This window comes from Neofelis nebulosa, chromosome 7, assembly GCF_028018385.1.
Source record: "Neofelis nebulosa isolate mNeoNeb1 chromosome 7, mNeoNeb1.pri, whole genome shotgun sequence".
Lineage (NCBI taxonomy): Eukaryota > Metazoa > Chordata > Mammalia > Carnivora > Felidae > Neofelis > Neofelis nebulosa.
In genome coordinates this window covers 123,280,470-123,302,699 of record NC_080788.1, presented here as the reverse complement: position 1 = coordinate 123,302,699, position 22,230 = coordinate 123,280,470, and the positions used below count along the sequence as shown (strand labels likewise).

At 40.6% G+C, this 22,230-nt stretch overlaps 1 protein-coding gene across 1 annotated transcript in view; it reads left to right on the top strand.

Annotated features, from left to right (window-relative positions):
* SPTLC2 (serine palmitoyltransferase long chain base subunit 2) overlaps positions 1-22,230 on the top strand; it is a 109,097-nt gene that overhangs the window by 49,811 nt on the left and 37,056 nt on the right. Inside the window, exon 9 of the mRNA XM_058739838.1 lies at positions 823-949. Within this exon, the coding sequence (XP_058595821.1) occupies positions 823-949 (127 nt within the window). The remainder of the gene's footprint in view (positions 1-822; positions 950-22,230) is intronic.

Sequence of the window (22,230 nt, the reverse complement as noted above, 5' to 3'; positions counted from 1 at the left end):
GGATCTGAGGCAGGCTCTGCTCTGACAGCAGAGAGCCTGGTGGGGTGCTTGAACTGAGGAACCATGAGATTATGACCTGAGGTGAAGTCGGACACTTAACCAACTGAGCCACCCAGGCGCCCCTAGAGGATATTTAATACCTTTAAAATTGATGCTAGAGAACGGTCTTACTCTTACTCAGAAGTGTAAGGATGGGCTTAGCAGACATAGGGTAGCATGTAGATGATATTTTTTGTAATACTTAAAAGTAAATTATTGTGGGGTGCCCAGGTGGCTCATTTGGTTAAGTGTCTGACTCTTGGTTTCGGCTCGGGTCATGATCTCGTGGTTTGTGAGATTGAGCTCCAAGTCGCTGACAGTGTGGAGCCTGCTTGGAATTCTCTCTCTCTCCCTCTCTCTCTGCCCCTCCCCTGCGTGTGTTCTCAAAATAAATAAACTTAAAAAAAAAAAAAAGGAAATTATTGTATGTAAAAGGAATCCATACGCCTTGTTTATTAACACAGCATTGCAGATACGTTTATAACATTAAGTGGTATGTTCTCCAAATTTAGAGGGCTTCTTTAAAACTAGTTTTTCTTTCTTTCATGTTGTGGCACATTTAACAAACAAAACAAAGCCTGAGGCTGTTGCCATGTGTCAGATGCAGTTGTTGCTGGTGGTATCCTTTGACCGTTGATGCTGGTTGATCTTGCATCTCAGATTAGTGTCCCCATCCCCATGCTCTTGAAGGGAGGAAGAGTGCTTTCACCTGGAAGGAAGGCAGTGCCATCGCCCGAGGATTCAAGCTTTACCTCTAATGACTTGCTTCTGTGAACTCCGCAGGAGCTGATAGACTATCTGCGAACACATTCCCATAGTGCAGTGTATGCCACGTCGCTGTCACCGCCTGTTGTGGAGCAGATTGTCACCTCTATGAAGTGCATCATGGGGCAGGATGGCACTACCCTCGGTAAGTCTGTTTTCTTGGAAAATTTCCTATGTTCGGTAAATGCTTAGCAACCAAACATGCTCTTTTCTTGAACTTTTTTCCTCAGATGAGGAGCCAGGTCTACTAATGGGCAGAACTGGCAGATGTGTGAGGCCTTGGTTGCTATGGGCACTCTTCAGTGTGTTTGGTACACATATGCCATGACAACTAGCCTGGCTTGCTTCCAGTTGAATTTTCTTGTCTACAGATGGTGACACTTTAATCTTACGATCTTACCTATCTTCATAAGTCTTAGGTAATGAGCCCCAGAGTCTTTCTCAAATTGTACAGTTTTATATGAAGATGTAACTCACTGTGTGTAGTGAGAATCTGTTCCCAATGTATTTAAAGTCTGCTGTTTGCATATATTAGTGTCCTTGATTCAGTGCCTTTTAAAAGAGTTTCTAATTTAAGAGCGGATAATAAAAGTCATCCTGGATTTGTTTATTCTGTCTTTGGTGGGATTTGTAGTCCAAGCTAGGTGCCCTGACATAAACATACTAAAATGAACAATAAATAAAATGTGGTACTTTCTATTTGGCTTTTATTCTGCATCACTAGAGGGCAGTATTGACTGCAGAAAATGTAGAACAATTGGGATTTTTGTTTTGTTTTTTTCACTTCTGAACTATTTCCATTGTGTGTATGAGACATACGTTAGTTTTGGTTGTTGCTTTTTTAAGTGCATCTAAAATGAGTCTTATTCTTGTAAAAGATCCTGCATTATCAGCCTTGAGCTGTCTTCATTTATATAATATTTTGTAGTAAGACTTATTTGGTTTGCACTGAACAGGAAGGAAGGAGTATGTCTGATTTTGATTAATGTAAGCCTGTTTTCTTAAATCAGAATTTTACCTTAATATTTTTTCTCATCTGTGATATATCCTTATTATCTCTAGTAAGAGATTTTTGGAAATGGATTTTGAAAGTGTTGGTCATTTTCAGTTTCATGAATTCATTCCTTGGGGAAGGAAATACTTCATTCATATTGTGAACACAGTATGGAGCCTTGTGAGTAACCCCCTGTTAACAGTATCTATGTTATCTCCTCCCCTTCCTTTATGGTGTTAATTAGAAGTAGCGTGTTCTGATCTGAGATATACATATATAGCTAGCAGTGATCTACCTCCTTCACATAGGTGCCATCAACCTTACTGATCCAGTATATGGACTGAGGTGACTGCAATGAAAGGCCAACAGCTATCAAAGTTAATTTTGGGTAATTTTTTTGCCCTGTCCTAGAGCATGGATCTGTGTGATGTGTGACCTCTGGATAGATGACTTATGCATACCAAATAATGAAATCTAGGCTCTGCTGGCGGTGAGAAAATGAAATATGGTAATTAGCTATAGATAGACGTTGGGTTAGCACTCATTTTCCAGTTTTTTTCTCGCCTCTCTAACCACCCCCTATGCATAGTGGTGTGAAATAAGAGCTGTCTTATTATGCTCACAGATTCTGCAGGTCAGGAATTCGGTCAGGGCACAGCAGGATGGCTTGTCTTTGCTCCGTAATATCCAAGTCTTGAGCTTGGAAGACCCAAACGGCTGCGGAAGACTCAGATGGCTGGGGGCTGGGATCATCTGGAGGCTTCTTCCCTCCCATGTCACTTGGGCCCAAGTGTCTTGAATTCTGGGCTCAGCTGAGGCTGTTGACCAGAGCACCTTCACATTCCCTCCCTGCGAGGCTGGGCTCCTTATCGCATGGTGACTGGGAATCCAGAGGGATGCTTCAGAGCAGGCGTTTCCAAAGGATGTGCTGTAACCCCATGACCTTTTCTGATTTGTTGTTAACAAGCAGGTCACTAAGGCCAGTCCAGATTGCAGGGCGGGGAAATCAGACACTGTCTCAAATGGGAAGTGGGTCCAAGAGTTTGTGGCCATTTTTACAACTTGCCACTACCAGCTTTTATACATTTTAAAAATTACTCTCTAAAACTTTTAATTAGTAGTGACAAACTTCTTTTGGTTACATTATTTCTCTGCCAAAATAGAGGATAATAAAAATGAAACCAAAAGTAGGGATAAATTCCGTATCTCTTAAATCCAGCTACCCAGTCTTAGTTAAATATGACCTGATTTCTTTTAGATTTGAGTGTGTAAGGTAATGTTTATTTTTATGGTATCACTGAATGCATCTTTTCGTTGTCCTTGCAGAAGGAAAAAAGTGTGACTCAAGCAGCAGCCCTTTGACTATGCCTTAAAGTGATTTTTAAAAAGAGGTATCTGCAAGTAATTGCCTGAGTGTGATTTTATAATAGAAGTCGCCTGCCCTGAGTGAAACTTAATCTCTTATGTTCAAGACATTGAATTTCATTCATTCCACAAACACTGAGTATCTCACTATGTGTTAGGCTCTGTGAATCACAATCCACAGGAAATGGGCTTACAAGCATTTGAGTGGAGTATATACTTGGGCAGTATTGGAGATACAGAGGACAGTGGCTTGTTGTGTTAGTCTTGGAGAGTACTATAACAGAAAAATTGAAGTTTTACTATTTTACCAAATATTTGAGCACTTGCTGTGTGCTAGGTGCTGTTTCTAGGCACTCGTGATTCATCAAGAATGAAACACCCCCAAATTTTTGCCTAATGGGGTTTCTAGTGAGGGAAACAGATTATGGAGTATGCTAGAAAATGGTGAGTACTCCGGAGAATAAGTAGAGAAGTTTTGAGGGACCCAGTTTGCAATTTTAAATAAAGCTGTCATTGAGGAGGCAAGATTTTAGCAAGAATTTGAGAGAAGTGAGGATTTGGCCCTGAAAAATCCAGGGATAAAAGGGCCTAGAGATGGAGGCAACTCTGTGGTCAGGAAGACCAAGGAGTCCACTGTGGCCTGAGCATAATAGTACAGGTAGAGGGGTTGCAGGTGAGGTGTGGAGGATGGCAGTTCTGATAGGAGGCACACTTGTCTTGTTAAGGGTATTAGGGTGACACAAAAAAAAACAGACACACTGGTTCTCTTGCCCGAGTATCAAATTCAGATTCTTGTCTAGTATTGAGTTCAGATTCTTATGAATCTGTGGCCTCACTAATGTTGGCAGGCTTCTGGCATGCTTCAGGTAGGTTAAAAATGTTATTGGTCCTTCAGGGGCACCTGGGTGGCTCAGCTGGCTAAGTGTTTGACTTTGGCTCAGGTCATGATCTCATGGTTCATGGGTTTGAGCCCTGCATCGGGCTGTGTGCTGACAGCTTCGATCCTGGAGCCTGCTTCGGATTCTGTCTCTCCCTCTCTCTCTGCCCCTCCCCTGCTTGTGCTCTGTCTCTATTCTTCTCTCTCCCTCAAGAATAAATAAGCATTAAAAAAATGTTATTGGTCCTTCAGATTTGATGAAAAGGTACAGAAAATAATGTACCCATGATCTAATATTTTAATGATGTTAATATCTCACCCCATTTATCCAGTTTTTAAAAAGAAAAAGATAGCTAAAACTCCCTGTAATGTCCCTTGTTTCTGTTTCTCTCACCCATTCCCCAGAGATAACCACTATTCTGAAATTATCTTTCTGTACTTTTATGCTTTTAATATGACCATATCCATGTAATGTAAGTATCCCCCACTGTTTGAAGGCTCACTCTTTGCTGTGATGACTTCCAGAAATGCTTATGGAATTTAACTGTCTGAATCAAAACCCCCATCATGTGCACACCATCAAAGATGTTTTCACTTGTGCACAAGTCTGGGGAAGAAGCTGTGGAGTGCACTTCAGTTGTATTTCTCCTCTTTTCCTGATAGGACCCGGTCCCTTGTCCACTTGTGTTGTAAAATGTGTTGTGCAATATCTCTTACCTTCCCTGTATTACTAATGAAAATGTCCTGTGATACGCAGGAAAGCCTATGAAGGAAATAGGTGAGCACAAGAGGCCCATGGATGTCCCTGCATTTGAAGAAAACGTGGGAGTGTTCATGCTCATGGAGACGAGTGAATGCCTAAGTAGAAATATAATAGACTCCGTACTGGGCAGCATCACTGAATGATGCACGCTAGAGTACTTCAGTTGTTTGAGGGTTAAAATAGGTCATTGGTATTTTAGGTGCCTTCTATTTTATAGAAATTCTTGGTAGGCTGTTATGTAGATATTGAAGACTGTTTCAGTTTGGAGCTTTGGATGAGCCAGGAACATGTAATTTTTCTTATTTTTGAATGATGTAATATACAGACTCTGCCGCCTGAAAATTCACAGTGTGACACACTTAGGAACAGACTGGATTCCAGTAGTGAGGACTGTCTATGGTATTTTCTGTTTTTAAATGTTACATAAGTTGGTCATATGAGGGAAGTTTTTCTGCCATTTATTTTGTTTGCTTAATATTGTTTGCATTATTTCTATTGAGTGTGAGGTTCTCATTCATTTGTTTTTGCCGTTACATGTTCCACGTAGTATTACCACAGCTTCTGTGTTCATCGCTCTGTTGATGGACATTTAGGTTGTCAGCTCTTTTTCGCTGTTGTTACATGGTGCTGCAGCAACAGTGTGGCTGAGATTCTTTATCTTGCAGTGATATTGGTGGACATCCTCAGAGGCTGCCAAATTCTTTCAGAAGTCCTTACAGCAGTTCAGTCTCCCATTCTAGTATATGAAAGTTATCATGTGCCCATTTCCTTGTCTTTGTAGATACTGTCAGTCCCTTTAATCCTGCACATAGGATCTGCGTGAAACAGAATCTCATTGTAGTTTTTATTTCTATTTTCCTGATCATTTGTCCCATTGGCTGAGGGTTTTTGTTCGTTTGTTTTTGTTATTTTCTTAAGTAGGTTCCACGCCCAGTGTGGAGCCCAAGGTGGGGCTTGAACTTACAACCCTGAGATCAAAACCTGAGCTGAGATCAAGAGTTACTGAGCCACCCAGGCGCCCCTGGCTGTTTGTTTAGATGGGTATTTTTAAGAGTTCTTCATGTATTCTGGATAATAATTCTTTACCACTATTGTCTCTCAACCTGAGAGACATGGCTTTTCTTTAAATCTTGTTAATAATTTCACAAAACTTTCACAAAAGTTTTCATTCTTAATGTGATAGAATTTATGATTCTTTTCCCATGTGGACAATGTTTTTGTGCCTTAAACAATCTTTTCTTTAGTCTGAGTCAAATATATCTTCTGTAAGTGTTTATTGCTTTCTTCTGTTTTGTATTAATTTGTAGTATGTCTTTATGGTTATATATGTATGTGCATGGCTTATTTTAGGGGCATTTTTCAGTTTCATCTTGGGTTATCTAGGCTTTCTAGAACCATGCATTTTAATATTGTACTGTTTTTCACTTTTTATATGTTGAAGAAGTTTATCTGGAAGGAATCAGATTTACATAAGAGCTGCACCAGTATTTCTTTCATTGAATTTCCACAGTGCTGTGAATTGGAAATGGGGAGAGCTAAAGATAACCCATATGTGAGCTGAAGACACTTTTACATCATGACAGTGAACTTGCAAAGTGAAGAGCCTTTTCTCTACCTCGTGTCAGATATCTCATGTTTAATTTCTGTATAGGAAGGAGGGAGAAAAGGTCACGTAATGTAAGTGCTTGGTCCTGGCTTTGATTTTAGTTTTAGGGAATGTTGGACTAAGAAGCTGGCTTTCTTTCTTTTCATGCCTTACCCTCTAATTTTCTGATTTCTGTTATTGGATATAAAATATCAAGCATTATTTTGAATAAGTTCATTTTTGACATACTATTTTCTCCTTTTTATAAGATATGACAGTTTCTGTTTACTTGCACGTTTTCAATCTCTGTGTTGTGTAAAGTTATTTCACCATAAATAGTCCTTGCTGTAGGACCACTTCAAACAGGATGCTAACCCAATGGAGTTCTGTTGCAGGTGGGGCTGAAGGCAGTGAAGTCACTGGGAACTTGATTTCCTTCCTTCCTTCCTTCCTTCCTTCCTTCCTTCCTTCCTTCCTTCCTTCCTTCCTTCCTCTCTTTCCCTCTTTCTCTCTCTTCTTCCTCCCTCCCTCCCTTCCGTTTTCTTTTCTTTTCTTTTCTTTTCTTTTCTTTTCTTTTCTTTTCTTTCTTTCTCTTTCTCTCTCTCTCTCTCATGTCAGTTTCAGATAATTCAAAGAATTATAGCTAGATGCTTTAAATAAGCTGCAGTTATTAGCATGGCATTTTTTTGTTTGTTTTGTTTTTGTGTTTACACTTGACCACTTGCAGTGCCATATAATTGAATCTACCCTTATTACCACACACTCTACCCTATTTGGCACTCAGGTTCACTTTTCTGAACATGCTGTATTTGATAGATGTGTTTTAGTTTTCTGTTTTTAAGATCATGAATTTATTATATATCTTTTCTTTCTTTTTTTTTTAAAGTTTATTTTTGACAGAGAGAGAGAGAGAGAGAGAGAGAGAGAGACAGCATGAGTGGGGGAGGGGCAGAGAGAGGGAGACACAGAATCTGAAGCAGGCTCTAGGCTCTGAACTGTCAGCACAGAGCCCGATGCGGGGCTCGAACTCACGGACCATGAGATCATGACCTGAGCCGAAGCCAGACGCTCAACCGACTGAGCCACCCAGGCACCCTGATTATGTATCTTTTCTTTAAGATAATCTATTATTCGAGTTTTTAGCATTTTAAATGTGGTCATAAATTTGAGGCTTTTATTCAGAATGTCAATTTTGAGACTGATTTAGGAAGTTCATGTATTACCTGTGCTAAGGTAGTTTTTATTTTCTTCTTTCCTGGCCAAGTATGGACCCCTGTTGATTTGCAGCACAAGTTTCTTGTTGCCATACAAAGATCATCTTTCTTATGTCTTTTATTTTTAAGTGTGCAGGTTTCATTTTTGGAAACTTTGCAGCTTCTGGAAGAAAATAGAAAATGTAGGGAGAAATTTGAGCATTTTTTTTCTTTTTAATTTACCTCCAAGTTAGTTAGCATACAGTGCAACAGTGATTTCAGGAGTAGATTCCTTAATGCCCCTTACCCATTTAGGCCATCCCCCCTCCCACAACTCCTCCAGTAACCCTCTGTTTGTTCTCCATTTTAAGAGTCTCTTATGTTTTGTCCCCCTCCCTGTTTTTATCTTATTTTTGCTTCCCTTCCCTTATGTTTGTCTGTTTTGTATCTTAAAGTCCTCATATGAGTGAAGTCATATGCGATTTGTCTTTCTCTGACTGATTTCGCTTAGCATAATACCCTTTAGTTCCATCCACGTAGTTGCAAATGGCAAGATTTCATTCTTTTTGATTGCCAAGTAATACTCCATTGTGTGTGTGTGTGTGTGTGTGTGTGTGTGTGTGTGTGTGTGTGTGTGTGTATACCACATCTTCTTTATCCATTCATCCATCGATGGACATTTGGGCTCTTTCCATACTTTGGCTGTTGTTGATAGTGCTGCTATAAACATTGGGGTGCACGTGCCCCTTTGAAATAGCACGCCTGTATCCCTTGGATAAATACCTAGTAGTGCAACTGCTGGGTCATAGGGTAGTTCTATTTTTAGTTTTTTGAGGAACCTCCATACTGTTTTCCAGAGTGGCGGCACCAACTTGCAATCCCACCAGCAGTGCAAAAGAGATCCTCTTTCTCCACATTCTTACCAACATCTGTTGTTGCCTGAGTTGATAATGTTAGCCATTCTGACAGGCGTGAGGTGGTATCTCATTGTGGTTTTGATTTGTATTTCCCTGATGATGAGTGATGATGAGTGTGTCGGTTGGCCATCTGGATGTGAAATTTGAGCATTCTAATCTTGCTCCGTGTTCTTGGCTTTTCCTGTTGGCTTTAAGAGACTGGGGCAGGGGAAGACAACTAAAAACTGTGGGAAAAAAATCACAATAATATGAAATATTGTTCAAATATTTCAAAATTCCATGATGTAGAGCTAGCTATAGCCATATGGTAGAGTCAGTATTTCTGAGCATAGTATTTTTAAATCATTTTCTTATTAAAACAATCACACAGAAAAGTTGGAAATAAAGCACAAAAGACTTTTTTTTCCTGAACCAGTTGAAAACAAGCTGCTGATGAGAAGCTTCATCATCCCAAATGCTTTAGTGAGTACTTCCTACATTTTCCTTCATAACCACAATACAACCATACAAAGCCAGAAATTGACACTGAAACAGTTAACAATTAACTAAACAGTATGGCACGATGTTATTTCAGTAACTAATACTGAAACGTTATTACTGTCTATTCCACAGACCCCTTTTAAGTTTGGCCAGTGTCCGTCCGAGTGATGCAGGTGTGGTTCAGAATCACGTGTTGCATTTAATGGTCCCCGTCTCTAGTCTTCTGCCGCCACAGTTCCCACTCTTTCTTTGACTTCCATGACTTTGACACCACGAACGATTACAGGCCACTTATGCTATAGAATATTCCTCAGTTTGGGTTCACCCAGTGTTTTCCTTGTGATTAAGACTCAGGAATGTATCTTGAACAGGAACAGCACAGAAGTTACACTGTGGTTTTCTATCTTCAGGTTATTCAGGCCTGAAATCTTGGTCAACTTCCCCCATATCTAAGTCAGATTTTGTTGATTCTGCCTCTCACTTCTGCTTACTCCCATTGCCACATTTCTATTTCAGGCCCTGATTACCTATTGCCCAAACTATTGCCCCAGCCTATAACTGCCTTTTTCTTGCTGCAATCTTTCCTGAACACGGCCACCTGTTGCTCTTCCTAACAGACAGCTATTTGTCAGCATCTGCTTAAAGATGCAGAAATAGAAAATAGCAGTCCTCAGTATCTACTAGTTGCTCGCAGAATAAAGTCCAAATAATTTATACGATGCTCAAGGTCATCTACATTTAACAGTAGCTTAACCCATCTTTTTCTGTATCCTCTCACGTATCCTTATTTGAACCAGCTTGGTCCCTCTGCTGGAATGCTTATCCTCCTATCCCCCAAATTCTGTTCATTCTTCAGGACCAACTGAAAGGCTCTTTTACAACACCTTTGTGCTAATACCCTTTTTCTCTCAAAAGCCTTTTTTCACAACTTTATGGTATTACAGACTTACAATTTTGTCTCACAGGGTTGGTGTTTAATGTTTGAACACAGTGTTTTGTCTAAAGTGTGTATGTAAGTCAGTTCGTAGACTTAACTGCTAGATGTTAAAATTGGTGTCCAGTCCTAAAACACCAAATATGTGATGAAATCTCTAAACCTTACCTTTTCATTGTAATTTTGACTGTTTTAAGTATTTTAAAGTATTTTATGTTACTTGCTTTTGGGTTTTTTTCTTCATAACTGATTGTGTAGCTACAGTACAATTCCAATGAGCATATAAAGTTTATTATTATCATATTCAGTGAGTCTAATAATTTTTGGTTTTGTCTCAGATGAATTAAGTTTCTGAGTCCTGTGTTAGTATTCACACTTTATTTTTTCCCTTTAGCTAATATTTTTGGTAATACAAGGATGAACTGTCATAGGATAATGCTGTTATAGAAAGACAGAAACTTTTCCAAAAATGAACGTTCAGTTATGGCAGTATTACTGGGTAGTAACTTGAAAAGCTTGTTGGTCAGGTGCTGGAGCTAGACCAGTAGTGTGGAGATTTCACTGTATAATGTATTGAAGTTCCCTAACCCTTGGCTGTAATGTTTCTGTATGTATGTCACCTCCCCTGTTAAAATCCTTGTCTTGTTCCTCCTTCGCACCTTAAATAGTGCCTGTATCAGGAACTTAGAGTCAATAATTGACTTGATTATTCTCATAATTGTTACCTATATCTTCCCAAAGTAGACTATAAACTCCACAAAAACATGGAGTTTTGGCCATCCTGTTCATTTGATTCTTTCTGTTTAGAACTGTGTTTGGCACATAGTAAGCATGCAGTAAATACTTGGGGGATGATTAAATGAATACTTTGGTGCCTTGAAGAGAGGCATTATTAAGAGTTAATGACCTACGATTTAGTCCCTTATATTCTTTGTGCTCTTAAATGCTGAGGACTTGATAAAGCTATGCACCTAAGAGGAAAAGATCATTCATTCACTCATATAGGATTATTCCTGCATTGAAGCCTCATGTATATATACTGACCAATGTTCCTAGAATTATAGGATTTAGGAAGAAACATACAAGAGACTTAAGATTAATAATTTGGTTTTTAAAATATAAATGTATCTTTGATTTGATGTTGTTACTGATTTTCCCTTAGTGGGATAAATCCTCAAACTTTGATGATACAGGTGATTTGACCTTTGCTGTCCCTAACCAGGTCCACTTGTAACGTAACAACCATTTGTAAGCTGGCTTTCTGAGCCTGAGAAACATTTGCTCCATTCTCACTGGCAGGTGTTGTATCTCATCAGTGATAAAGAAATGGAGCCTAAGAATTGTTGGAGAAATGTTATGAATCAGATTAGGATAGAGACACTGAACCTAGTTTCATATAAATAGGATTTATAGGTAACTGTAAAACAGATAGGACTTGGATTATAATATAAATACTTGTTTGTCATTAAATATTCTAGTTGAGCTTTAGGGTTGTCCCTGAACATCTATTCTAAGCAAAGATATGACCTGCGTCAGAATGTGGGATTTACGGCACTCGTTGTTTTCACAGGAGCTACTGTTCTCTCTCCAGTTATGTGCTTAGTATGATTTTTCTCCCTGCCCCTCCCCAAAGCCAGAGTTAGTGGATCTGAAATAGTTGTTTCATAATGATTACATGGGGGTGCCTGTGTGGCTCAGTTGGTTAAGCTTCTGACTCTTGATTTCGGCTCAGGTCATGATCTCATGGTGGTTTGTGAGATCAAGCCCTGTGTTGGGCTCTTCATTGACAGCATGGCCCCTGCTTGGGATTCTCTCTCCCTCTCTCTCTGCCCCTTCCCTGCTCACGAGCATGCTCACTCTCTCTCTCAAAATGAATAAACTTAAAAAACATAATGATAATATGATGAGCTATGAAATAGTGAACAACTCTTCTTCATTTAAGATGAAATTGGGTGTCTGGGTAGCTCAGTCGGTTAAGCGGCCGACTTTGGCTCGGGTCATGATCTCGCGGTCCGTGAGTTTGAGCCCCGCGTCGGGCTCTGTGCTGACAGCTCAGAACCTGAAGCCTGCTTCAGATTCTGTGTCTCCCTCTCTCCCTGCCCTTCCCCTGTTCATGCTCTGTCTCTCTCACAAATAAACATTAAAAACAATTAAGAAGGGGCGCCTGGGTGGCGCAGTCGGTTAAGCGTCCGACTTCAGCCAGGTCACGATCTCGCGGTCCGTGAGTTCGAGCCCCGCGTCAGGCTCTGGGCTGATGGTTCGGAGCCTGGAGCCTGTTTCCGATTCTGTGTCTCCCTCTCTCTCTGCCCCTCCCCCGTTCATGCTCTGTCTCTCTCTGTCCAAAAATAAATAAAAAACGTTGAAAAAAAAAAATTTAAAAAATAAAAACAATTAAGAAAAAAAGATGAAATCAAAACTAAAATGTGACTTGAATTGTTGGGTGTTAAAAAAAGAAATCACTTAGTTTTGACACTTGGAAGACTTTCTTTTGTTTCACACAAGTGTGGTGAAATAATCATAATATTATTGCTCTTAATTAATTTCTAGTTTATAGGATCAGTTACAGGTAAAGCATGGAAAGTTTAGCAGTGGTTATAAACCAAATGTAAATAACAAAAACCTTGGCATTGTAAACAGTAGCAGACGGAAGACAGGAGGTGTCGAAAGGGGTAAAGGAAGGTGAGGGACATGAAGGTGTATCAGCTTCTGTCATGTACTTGGTGGAGAGTCAGTAAATACTATTTTAAGTTAATAAAGTATTTTAAAGTAAAGGAATCGTCTTCAAATTTATGACGGTGCTGGCCACTAGAATTAAAAACAGTCATACGACAAAACTGGGCGGTGATTAGTAGCGGAAGCACGGCTGTCTTGGCACACCGCCACCACCACCACCACCACCACCACCACCACCACCACCACCACTACCCCCCTGCAGCGCTGCTGGAACAGAAGCAGGGGTGTGAGCGTGTTAATCAGCACTGTGGTGCTAGCTGCCAACAAGCTGGATGGAGAACCCGGCCCCGCTTCCTGGGATGGGAATGGAGGTGGCTGGTTAGAGGTGGGCAGGGGGCACTTCTGTAGTTTGTATTTAATATTCGGTACTACTAGACTTTTATCCTATGTGTATGTCACTTTTGTGAGTACAACTTTTTTGTTATTAGATGCCAGACTACATGGATAACCTACATGGAAATAAATCCTGCCTAAAATATGAAAGTAAGGCTTAAACACATACACAGATATTACATGGTTGATTGTTAAGAAATGTTCTCATCTTTTTTGTGGGAAGATGTATTGCTCTGTGGTGATAAGAGTGTGGAGCCTTCAGAGAAGCCGCAATGGCGCAGGGGAGGTTGAGATCCACCCACTCCCCTACTTTGTAAGCCCTCCTCTCCCTCCCTCCCTCCCTCCTTCCCTCCTTCCCTCCTTCCCTTTCTCCCCCTTTCTCCCCCTTTCTCCCCCTTTCTCCCCCTTCTCCCCCTTTCTCCTTCCAGTTCCTCTCCTTTTCCCAAAGAAGAGAGGGTCATGTGACTGGATTGATGAGGAGCTGTTGAACCGAAGCCAGAGAAGAGTGGGTGGGAAGTATGCGGGGAGGAGGGGGGCTCGTGCTTTGAGTGGACACACGGAGTTAGAACAGGCCAGCTAGAAAAACTGACAGCTAGGAAATTCTGACAGATTCTGCCAGACATTTGAAATTCTAACTTTTACTTAGCACACCTCCAGTAATGGAAATTTAGCTGTAAGATCTATTCATGAGTCCAGGCAAAACATGACTGACCAAAAGCAACTAAAATTGTGCTTTTTCATTTTCTGGAGCTGTGCTTGGCTGTATTTTATTTCTGGCTAGAGATGTAGTTAATAACATGCGTAGCACCCAGCTTAGTGTCTGGCATCTAGTAGTAGCCTTTTGATAAATTTGCTGAATGAATGAATGCACACATCCATAACTATTAGAAAATGAGTGGGTTCTTAAAGTGTATTGCTTAAGTAGATGAATGTTAAACTAAATGGCCAAATCATGAAACAAATTAAATAGATAGGTACATTTTACTAGGTAAATTTAAAAACGATGACAAGTAGTCTTCCGGAAAACTGCACTTTTTGTACTTCTTAGTTTTGAAAGAACTGAGCCTATGTAGGCGGTTATTGTATAGGAGAAAAAAGGAATACCTTGGGCAGATTGAGGTTTAATTAAAATTAGTTTGGGCTCATTTGAATTAATTCCTATAATAGACTTGTTAATGAGGTGTTAAATGATCATCTTGAGAATCCCAGGAACTGTCAAAAGTTAATTTAGGAGAACTGAGAAACTTAAAAAAATAATTTTAAAAAGCATTCCAGCAGTCCCATGCTGAGGAGGCTGTTTTATTTTATTTTTTTTCAACGTTTTTTATTTATTTCTGGGACAGAGAGAGACAGAGCATGAACGGGGAGGGGCAGAGAGAGAGGGAGACACAGAATCGGAAACAGGCTCCAGGCTCCGAGTCATCAGCCCAGAGCCTGACGCGGGGCTCGAACTCACGGACCGCGAGATCGTGACCTGGCTGAAGTCGGACGCTTAACCGACTGCGCCACCCAGGCGCCCCAGAGGCTGTTTTAAAGAAAACAGAATCTTGGGGCACCGGGGTGGCTCAGTCAGTTAAGCATCTGATTTCGGGCTCAGGTCATGATCTCACAGTTCATGAGTTTGAGCCCCACATCGGGCTCTGTGCTGACAGCTCAGAACCTGGAGCCTGTTTTGGATTCTGTGTCTCCCTCTTTCTCTGCCCCTGTCCCACTTTTTGTCTGTCTCTCAAAAGTGAATACATGTTAAAAAAATATTTAGAAAAGAAAAGAAAAGAAAACAATCTTTTTGGGAGGAGAGGTAGGCATAAGGAGAATCTCCTGCTTTTCTGCAGGAGGCTGCAGCTTTTCCATCCATTTGTTACGTTAGGTGGACAGGCTAAGCCTGGGCACCCTTCTGTAAGTGCTGAGCTTTCTGCGCGCAGGACTGTTTTTGGATTCCACTTTTTTCTTTTTTTAAAAATTTTTTTTTTTTCAACGTTTTTTATTTATTTTTGGGACAGAGAGAGACAGAGCATGAATGGGGGAGGGGCAGAGAGAGGGAGACACAGAATCGGAAACAGGCTCCAGGCTCCGAGCCATCAGCCCAGAGCCTGACGCGGGGCTCGAACTCACGGACCGTGAGATCGCGACCTGGCTGAAGTCGGACGCTTAACCGACTGCGCCACCCAGGCGCCCCTGGATTCCACTTTTTTCGTTGTCATTATTTATCTGCTTTTACCTAAGTGTTTAATTCAATATTAGAAATTCATGTAAATAAAAATCAAGTTTTCTAATAAACAGTTTTCTTCTTAGTATAGCTTAGCAGTGTATCTGACATCGCGAATCAAACCAGATTACCTCCTTTCTTATAACTGACTTCCTTGAACACCGTTAAAAAAGATACTGGCTTCGACATTTATAAAACATTTATCAAGCATCTACTGTGTATCCTGTGGTAGGTTTCAAATATGATACTTGCCTTTGAAAAATCTTACTGTCTAGTGCTAGGGATAGGATTCCAGAAAAGACCTGGTCTCAGAGCCACAGGTAAATTCTTCCTTTTTTCAGCTTCCTCTTTTCTCAGGTTCCTCCTTCTGTCTCCTCCCCCAAAAGCTCCTTCCTCACCATCATCCCCCCAAAATCTTAAACTTCCTTGAAGCTAGCTAATTATTTGAGGCAAACTCAGATTTTATTAATCTTATGTTCCTTTAATTTTTCTAAATGGATTTTTCCCTTTTTTTTAATGTTTATTTTTAGAGTGTACTTAAGCAGGCGGAGGAGAGAGAGAGGGAGGGATGGGGAGAGACAGAGAGAGAGAGAGAGAGAGAGAGAGAGAGAGAGAGATTGAGAATCCCAAGTGGGTTTTGTACTGTCCACGCAGTGCCCACCGCAGGCTCACAAACTGTGAGATCATGACCTGAGCCCAAATCAAGAGTCAAGACCCTTAACTGACAGAGCCACCCAGGTGGCCCATCTAAGTGGATTTTTTTCTATAGAAGCTTTCACTCTAGTAAATTACCAGCAATTAAAGAAAAAGAAAGATTTTGCTTTTGTAAATTAACTTCATCATTATGAAGCCTAAAGGGCTTTTTAACCAATAGCTTAAGCCTTCTAAAATCGGCAAGCAATATGACCACTTCAGGGGTGCTGGGGCTCAGTTGGTTAAATATCCAACTTCGGCTCAAGTTATGATCTCACAGTTTGTGGGTTCAAGCCCCACGTTGGGCTCTGTGCTGACAGCTCAGAGCCTGGAGCCTGCTTTGGATTCTGTCCTTCTCTCTCTGCCACTCCTCTGCTTGTGCTCTCTTTCAAAAATAAACATTAAAAAAAAATATATATATCGCAAGCAATATGACCACTTCATGAGTGGAGAAATTTCAGCCCACAAATGGTGCAAGTTTTCTCAATATCTTGTCTCTAAATTGAAAGAACGTGACTTTCTTGAACTCCGTTTCTTCTGAAGTTGCATTAATGGTATTTAACATTTTATTAAAATAGACCTTTATAACCTCATTCTAATTTTCTGATTTCTGGTATGCTAGTATTCCAAAAAACCTAAATTTATTTGTGAGTAATTAGCCCTGCAAATGAAAGTCCTTTGGGGTATTTATCTACCTATTTCCTTAAGCCTCCTTCTCTGTTTTAGGAATCTGTTCAGAATACTCCAGAGCTCTGTTGCACAGTCTGTTTCTTCTTCCACTCCCATCTCTTTCTTCCACATCCAAATGCTAATAAAAGTGTCTCACCACAAGAGTGGTCTCTCCCTTTGTGTCTTGCTTCAGAGTTTGTTTGAAACTAGCTATTAAGATGCCCACAGGCAGCAGGCTGGGAGCTAACCTTTGAACAAATGTAGACTTGTTCAGTTCGTAGAATATGGTTCTTAATGCAAAACATAAATAAGGAGTTGGAGGTTCCCATGGGACAGGAAAGGAGCCTGCACTGGATGTTCCTCCTTTGGGAGATGTAGTAAGATGATATAAGGAAGTTAATTCTTAATTAAAGCACTGTGAGTCAGTACAGGGTCATTTTGTTTTTTAAGATGAAAGTGGGTGAATTACCTTAGTTTTATTACATAATCAAATTTATTTTAGGGGCGCCTGGATGGCTCAGTCAGTTAAGCGTCTGACTTTGGCTCAGGTCATGATCTTGTGGTTTGTGAGTTCAAGCCCCGTGTCGGGCTCTGTGCTGACGGCTCAGAGTCTGGAGCCTGCTTCAGATTCTGTGTCTCCCTTTCTCTCTGCCCCTCCCCTGCTCATGCTCTGTCTCTCTCTGTCAAATATAAATAATAAAACATTAAAAAAATTAAAAACAAGTTTATTTTGAAGATTTTTTTCCCCACAGTTTGATTTATTCAGTTACTGTTTAGCTGAGCCTTATGACCATTCCTTAAGCCTGTTCTTATCATTTCTAATTTGTGAACCTTTATAACCCAGGCTCTGTTTTGTTTGTTGGAGAAGAACTTTCTAAACCTTAGCATGATTAGAATTGCTTCCCCCCTGCCCCCAGAATTATTTGAGGACTTTGTCTAGGAGGCTTGATCCTAGTTTTTCACCAATTTTGCTACATATTTAAAAAAAAGGAGAGGGTGTATGGACTCTGTTCTCAATTAAGAACCAGATATCCTTCTGAAGCCTTGCCACATTTGAGAGCTTTTTGAAGAGGAATTGATTTAAGGAAACAAACAAAAAGTCACCTATGGTTTTTCTAATTATCTAAATATTTTAATCTGCCTGCCATCTGCTCCGGTGGTGAAGTAAGGTTCAGAAGGACCTCATTAAGATACACTGTTGTAAGCCTCTGTTCTCAAGCTTTGTCCATGGACCCTGGGCATCAAAGGCACTTTTAGTGAAGTGGTTCTTAACTTGCTCACACAAAGGAAGGCTTTAAAGTTAGTAATAATGCTGATGTCAGGGTCCCTTGCAGACCCTGTGAGTATCTGGGGGTAAGACCCCTGCAGGGTGTTATTTAAAAGCACCTCGAACTTGAGCACCAGTGTTGTAGAGCTTGTTAGAAATGAGGATTCTAATCAATTCTACCAGACCACTGAGTCTTGGTGGACAAGGCCCTAGAATGTGCAAAAAAAAAAAAAAAAAAAAAAATTTTTTTTTTAATGTTTATTTATTTTTGAGAGAGAGACAGAGTGTGAGCGGGCAGAGAGAGGCAGAGAGGGAGGGGGCAGAGAGAGAGAGAGGGAGGGCAGAGAGAGAGGGAGAGAGGGGAGGGGCAGAGAGAGAGGGAGACACAGAATCTGAAGCAGGCTCCAGGCTCCCAGCTGTCAGCACAGAGCCCGACGTGGGGCTCAAACCCACAAATTGTGAGATCGTGACCTGAGCCAAAGTCAGGTGTTTAACCGACTGAGCCACCCAGGTGTCCCTAGAATGTTTATTTTATTTTTTTTTCAACGTTTTTTTTTTTTTTTTTTTAAATTTATTTTTGGGACAGAGAGAGACATAGCATGAACGGGGGAGGGGCAGAGAGAGAGGGAGACACAGAATCGGAAACAGGCTCCAGGCTCTGAGCCATCAGCCCAGAGCCTGGCGCGGGGCTCGAACTCACGGACCGCGAGATCGTGACCTGGCTGAAGTCGGATGCTTAACCGACTGCGCCACCCAGGCGCCCCTAGAATGTTTATTTTAAAGAAAACCTCAGTTAATAATGCAAACTAGTTTTTAAGGAATTTAAGGGTTATTTTTTTTCTTTTTCTTCTCCCTTCCTCCCTCCCTCCTTTTCTTTTCTTTTCTTTTCTTTCTTTCTTTCTTTCTTTCTTTCTTTCTTTCTTTCTTTCTTTCTTTCTTTCTTTCTTTCTTTCTTTCTTTCTTTCTTTTTCTTTCTTTCTTCTGCTTATTTACTTCAAAGAGAACCAAGAGCTATTCTACTGGTAGGTGTCTGGAAGGCATGATATATAACCTCTTTCTTTTGAAAGAAAAATAAAGGGACATGTTGGCTTGTGGAACAGGAGTTTGGTGGTAAAACTGAGTTGCCAATTTTAATTGTTTTTGGAACTCTGGATGCCTTGATGCTTTCTTCTAAAGAGCTGATGATCCTTCCTGAATGAATCATTGATACAGGTGGAGAAGTCAAAAACCAACTAGGAAAGGAGAAAGAGAAGTAAGAATTCAGAGACCCATGATCATGCTTCTTAAGTCTGGTTAGAATTACTTTTGTTTCGCTCTTTTTTTTTAATGGCCTATTAATTCAGAATCAAATTTTTCTAGTACATAACCTACGAATGGCTTTCCCTGCTATAAACTTTAAAAAGTTCAATACTAATTAGCTTGTGAAACTTATTATTGCTTGTCTTCCACCCCTGGTAACTATTAATTTAATTCCAAGCCTAGCCTTACCAGCAAGTGTCTTATTTCCTGGCCCTCCTCATCTGAGGGTGGATGCTTGAGGGCAGTACATCCCTTTAGTTCTGCCTAAATGTATTCCAGCCCCAAAGCATAGTCTTTGGACAAATTAAGACTTTCTGGGGGCGCCTGGGTGGTGCAGTCGGTTAAGCGTCCGACTTCAGCCAGGTCACGATCTCGCGGTCCGTGAGTTCGAGCCCCGCGTCAGGCTCTGGGCTGATGGCTCGGAGCCTGGAGCCTGTTTCCGATTCTGTGTCTCCCTCTCTCTCTGCCCCTCCCCCGTTCATGCTCTGTCTCTCTCTGTCCCAAAAATAAATAAAAAATGTTGAAAAAAAAAAAAATTAAAAAAAAAAAAAAAAAAAGACTTTCTGTCCTGACTGTGAGCTGGCACCCTTTAAACTCAGTTCCTTAATTTTTCGAAAGCACTTGGCCTCCTTTCTTTCTTTTGTTTAGGGCCCTCTGTTTCTGGCTGTGCGATAGCAACCATGCTTTTAAACTCTTGATTGCATTGAATCAACAACTTTAAGCCTTGGCCCCTGCAGCCTGGTGCACATCCTGTGGCAGTCCTCAGGAAATCCTAATTTTTGGCATTGAAACTAATTAAGAGATTAAACTACGGTTGGGGAGTGATAAGCAGTACTTGAGAGAGTCATTTACTGTGCAGTGCTTGGTGTTAGCAGAAGCTGCTCTAGTTGCGGATGAGAGAAAGAGCAACAGTAATGTGGGAGAGTAGACTCAGATAACTTGGCTGCATTCTTGTAGGGAGACAAAACGCCAAAGTCCACTTTGGAACAGTAGCGTCCCTAGGGGAGGAAGAGGCAGGCTGTCTGCTTCGATGTTCATTAGTTTGACAATTGCCCAAACTGAGCGCTTTATTTGTTGCCAGTCTGGCAAAATAGAGGGGCTGCTTCTAGGAGATGGTGAAACTAGTTCCTACTCCTTTTGCTTCAGTGTTAAAGTTACTGAACTCTTGCTTTCTGGAAGTGCCTTATAAATATCTCTTTTATAAGACTGTTCGCTGGAGCACAAAAATAGCTTGTTAAGGGTGGGTTGGAGGTACATTTATTGTCCTATTCCTTATGTCTCTTATAAGGACCTTCAAACAGAAAGATTTTCTAGGGCAATTTAGCTGGTACTTAAGGGGAACATGGTATTCAAATCAGTCTGCCCTGCCATTTAGCTAATATATCTTTTATTTTTGTCTTAAGTAATATTTCCGGATAAGATACTTTATCCTTCTTTCTCTGAAATCATGTGAAAAACCTGAACTCATACATTCAAATTCCAACATAGTGTGGTTTTGCTAATGTTTTTTCTTTACATCCCATGGTCTCCTCTCTCTCCCACTGCTGTTTCCTGCTCTAGTCCTGTTTGGTACTTAAAGATAATTTTAGGTATAGTGATCTTAATTTCATTTACAGATTGAAATTTTCAGGTGTTCATGCAGAAGTTAAAGAACAAAGGATGACCTCATAGGTCAGTTGATTTGTGTGTTTAGGCATTCTTTTGTCCCTCCTTTCCAGTAAACCATGAGATCCTACTCCCCTGGTATATCCCGACTGGGTGCTTGTGACACATGTACAGTTTATTGATCTAGAAAGTTCTCTGATGAGTGGAAAGTGTTGTCTGCTGCCTTCTCCACCCACTTTAGAGCTGTCCATAGAAGGTGACCATTGGTAATTAAGAAAGATGAGTGAGGAGAGACTGCTGCTTCTTTAGGAAAGAAACTGGATGACTTTGTTAAGAATTCATCCCTGTTCTGCCCAGCCCCTATGCTAAGGTATCATCTACATGTGAAATAATAAAAATAATAATATGGAGTGGAAGTTCCTTTGTAGTGTAACCTTGTTAATTCTCGATATATTTCTGTTGGCAGGGAAATCAGCTTTGGTACTTAAGCACTCATAAGATTCTTAAGATAAACAAAAGTTTAAGAAATTTCAACAAGTACCAAGGGTTTGCCACTACTGCCAGAAAGGTTTTCTGTTTTCCATTAATGGATCTTCACCTTTTCTGAACTTACCATTCAGTTTTAATTCGTTAGCATACCCTGATTCTTGGAGGAATGTGCAGAGAGTGTGGCTGCAAGATTTTTTGCTCTAAGATGCTTGCTACTGTATGTGATTTTGAGTAATGTGTACCATTCAATGATTCCTAAAAAACACCCCATTAATGATAGGATGTTGTCTTCCCTAGAGACCTAGAGTACTGTTTTTTGCCCTTTGATAGAGAGCAAAGGAAGTACCTGGCTATTTTTATATTTGGTATGGGAAGGGGGGTTCTTCTCTCTCATAATCAAAACTATTTAGATGAAGTACAGTAATTATATGGGTTAGTACTCTTTCCAATTCTGTGCTTGTTCTTCAGATACTGGTTGCAGTGGGGATGGTGACCATTTGGGGAGAGAAGTAGAAAGAAGATGGTAGAAAATGACTGGCTTTAACAGCAGTTGGAGATTATTTTTAACATCTAAGTAAGAGTGTGGCCATTATTCAAGAAAATGTTCTATTAAGTATCATCTTAGTCCCATTGGGCTTGGGATAAGTTGGTTAGATGAATAAATGGCCATTTCTTGGAGAGGATCTGAAGCTTTCTGAGGCATCAAAGCTGCAATCATCATCATAAAGCATTTGCTGGACTTTTCCTGTGCAGTGTTTTTATAGAGAGGAAGAAGAAGAGTGGGCAAGAGAGGTATTATAAGAAATTGGCTCACATAGTTGTGGAGGCTGACAAGTCTGCAGATCTGCATTTGGCAAGCTGGGGGCCCAGAAGAGCTGATGTAGTTCTAGTCCAAATGCCGTTAGTCTTGAGACCCAGGAAGAGCTGATGCTTCAATTCAAGTCTGAAGGCAGAAAAAACCTGATGTGCCAGCACGACAGGCAGGCAGGAGAAATTCCTTCTTATTCAGGAAGGCCCATTTATT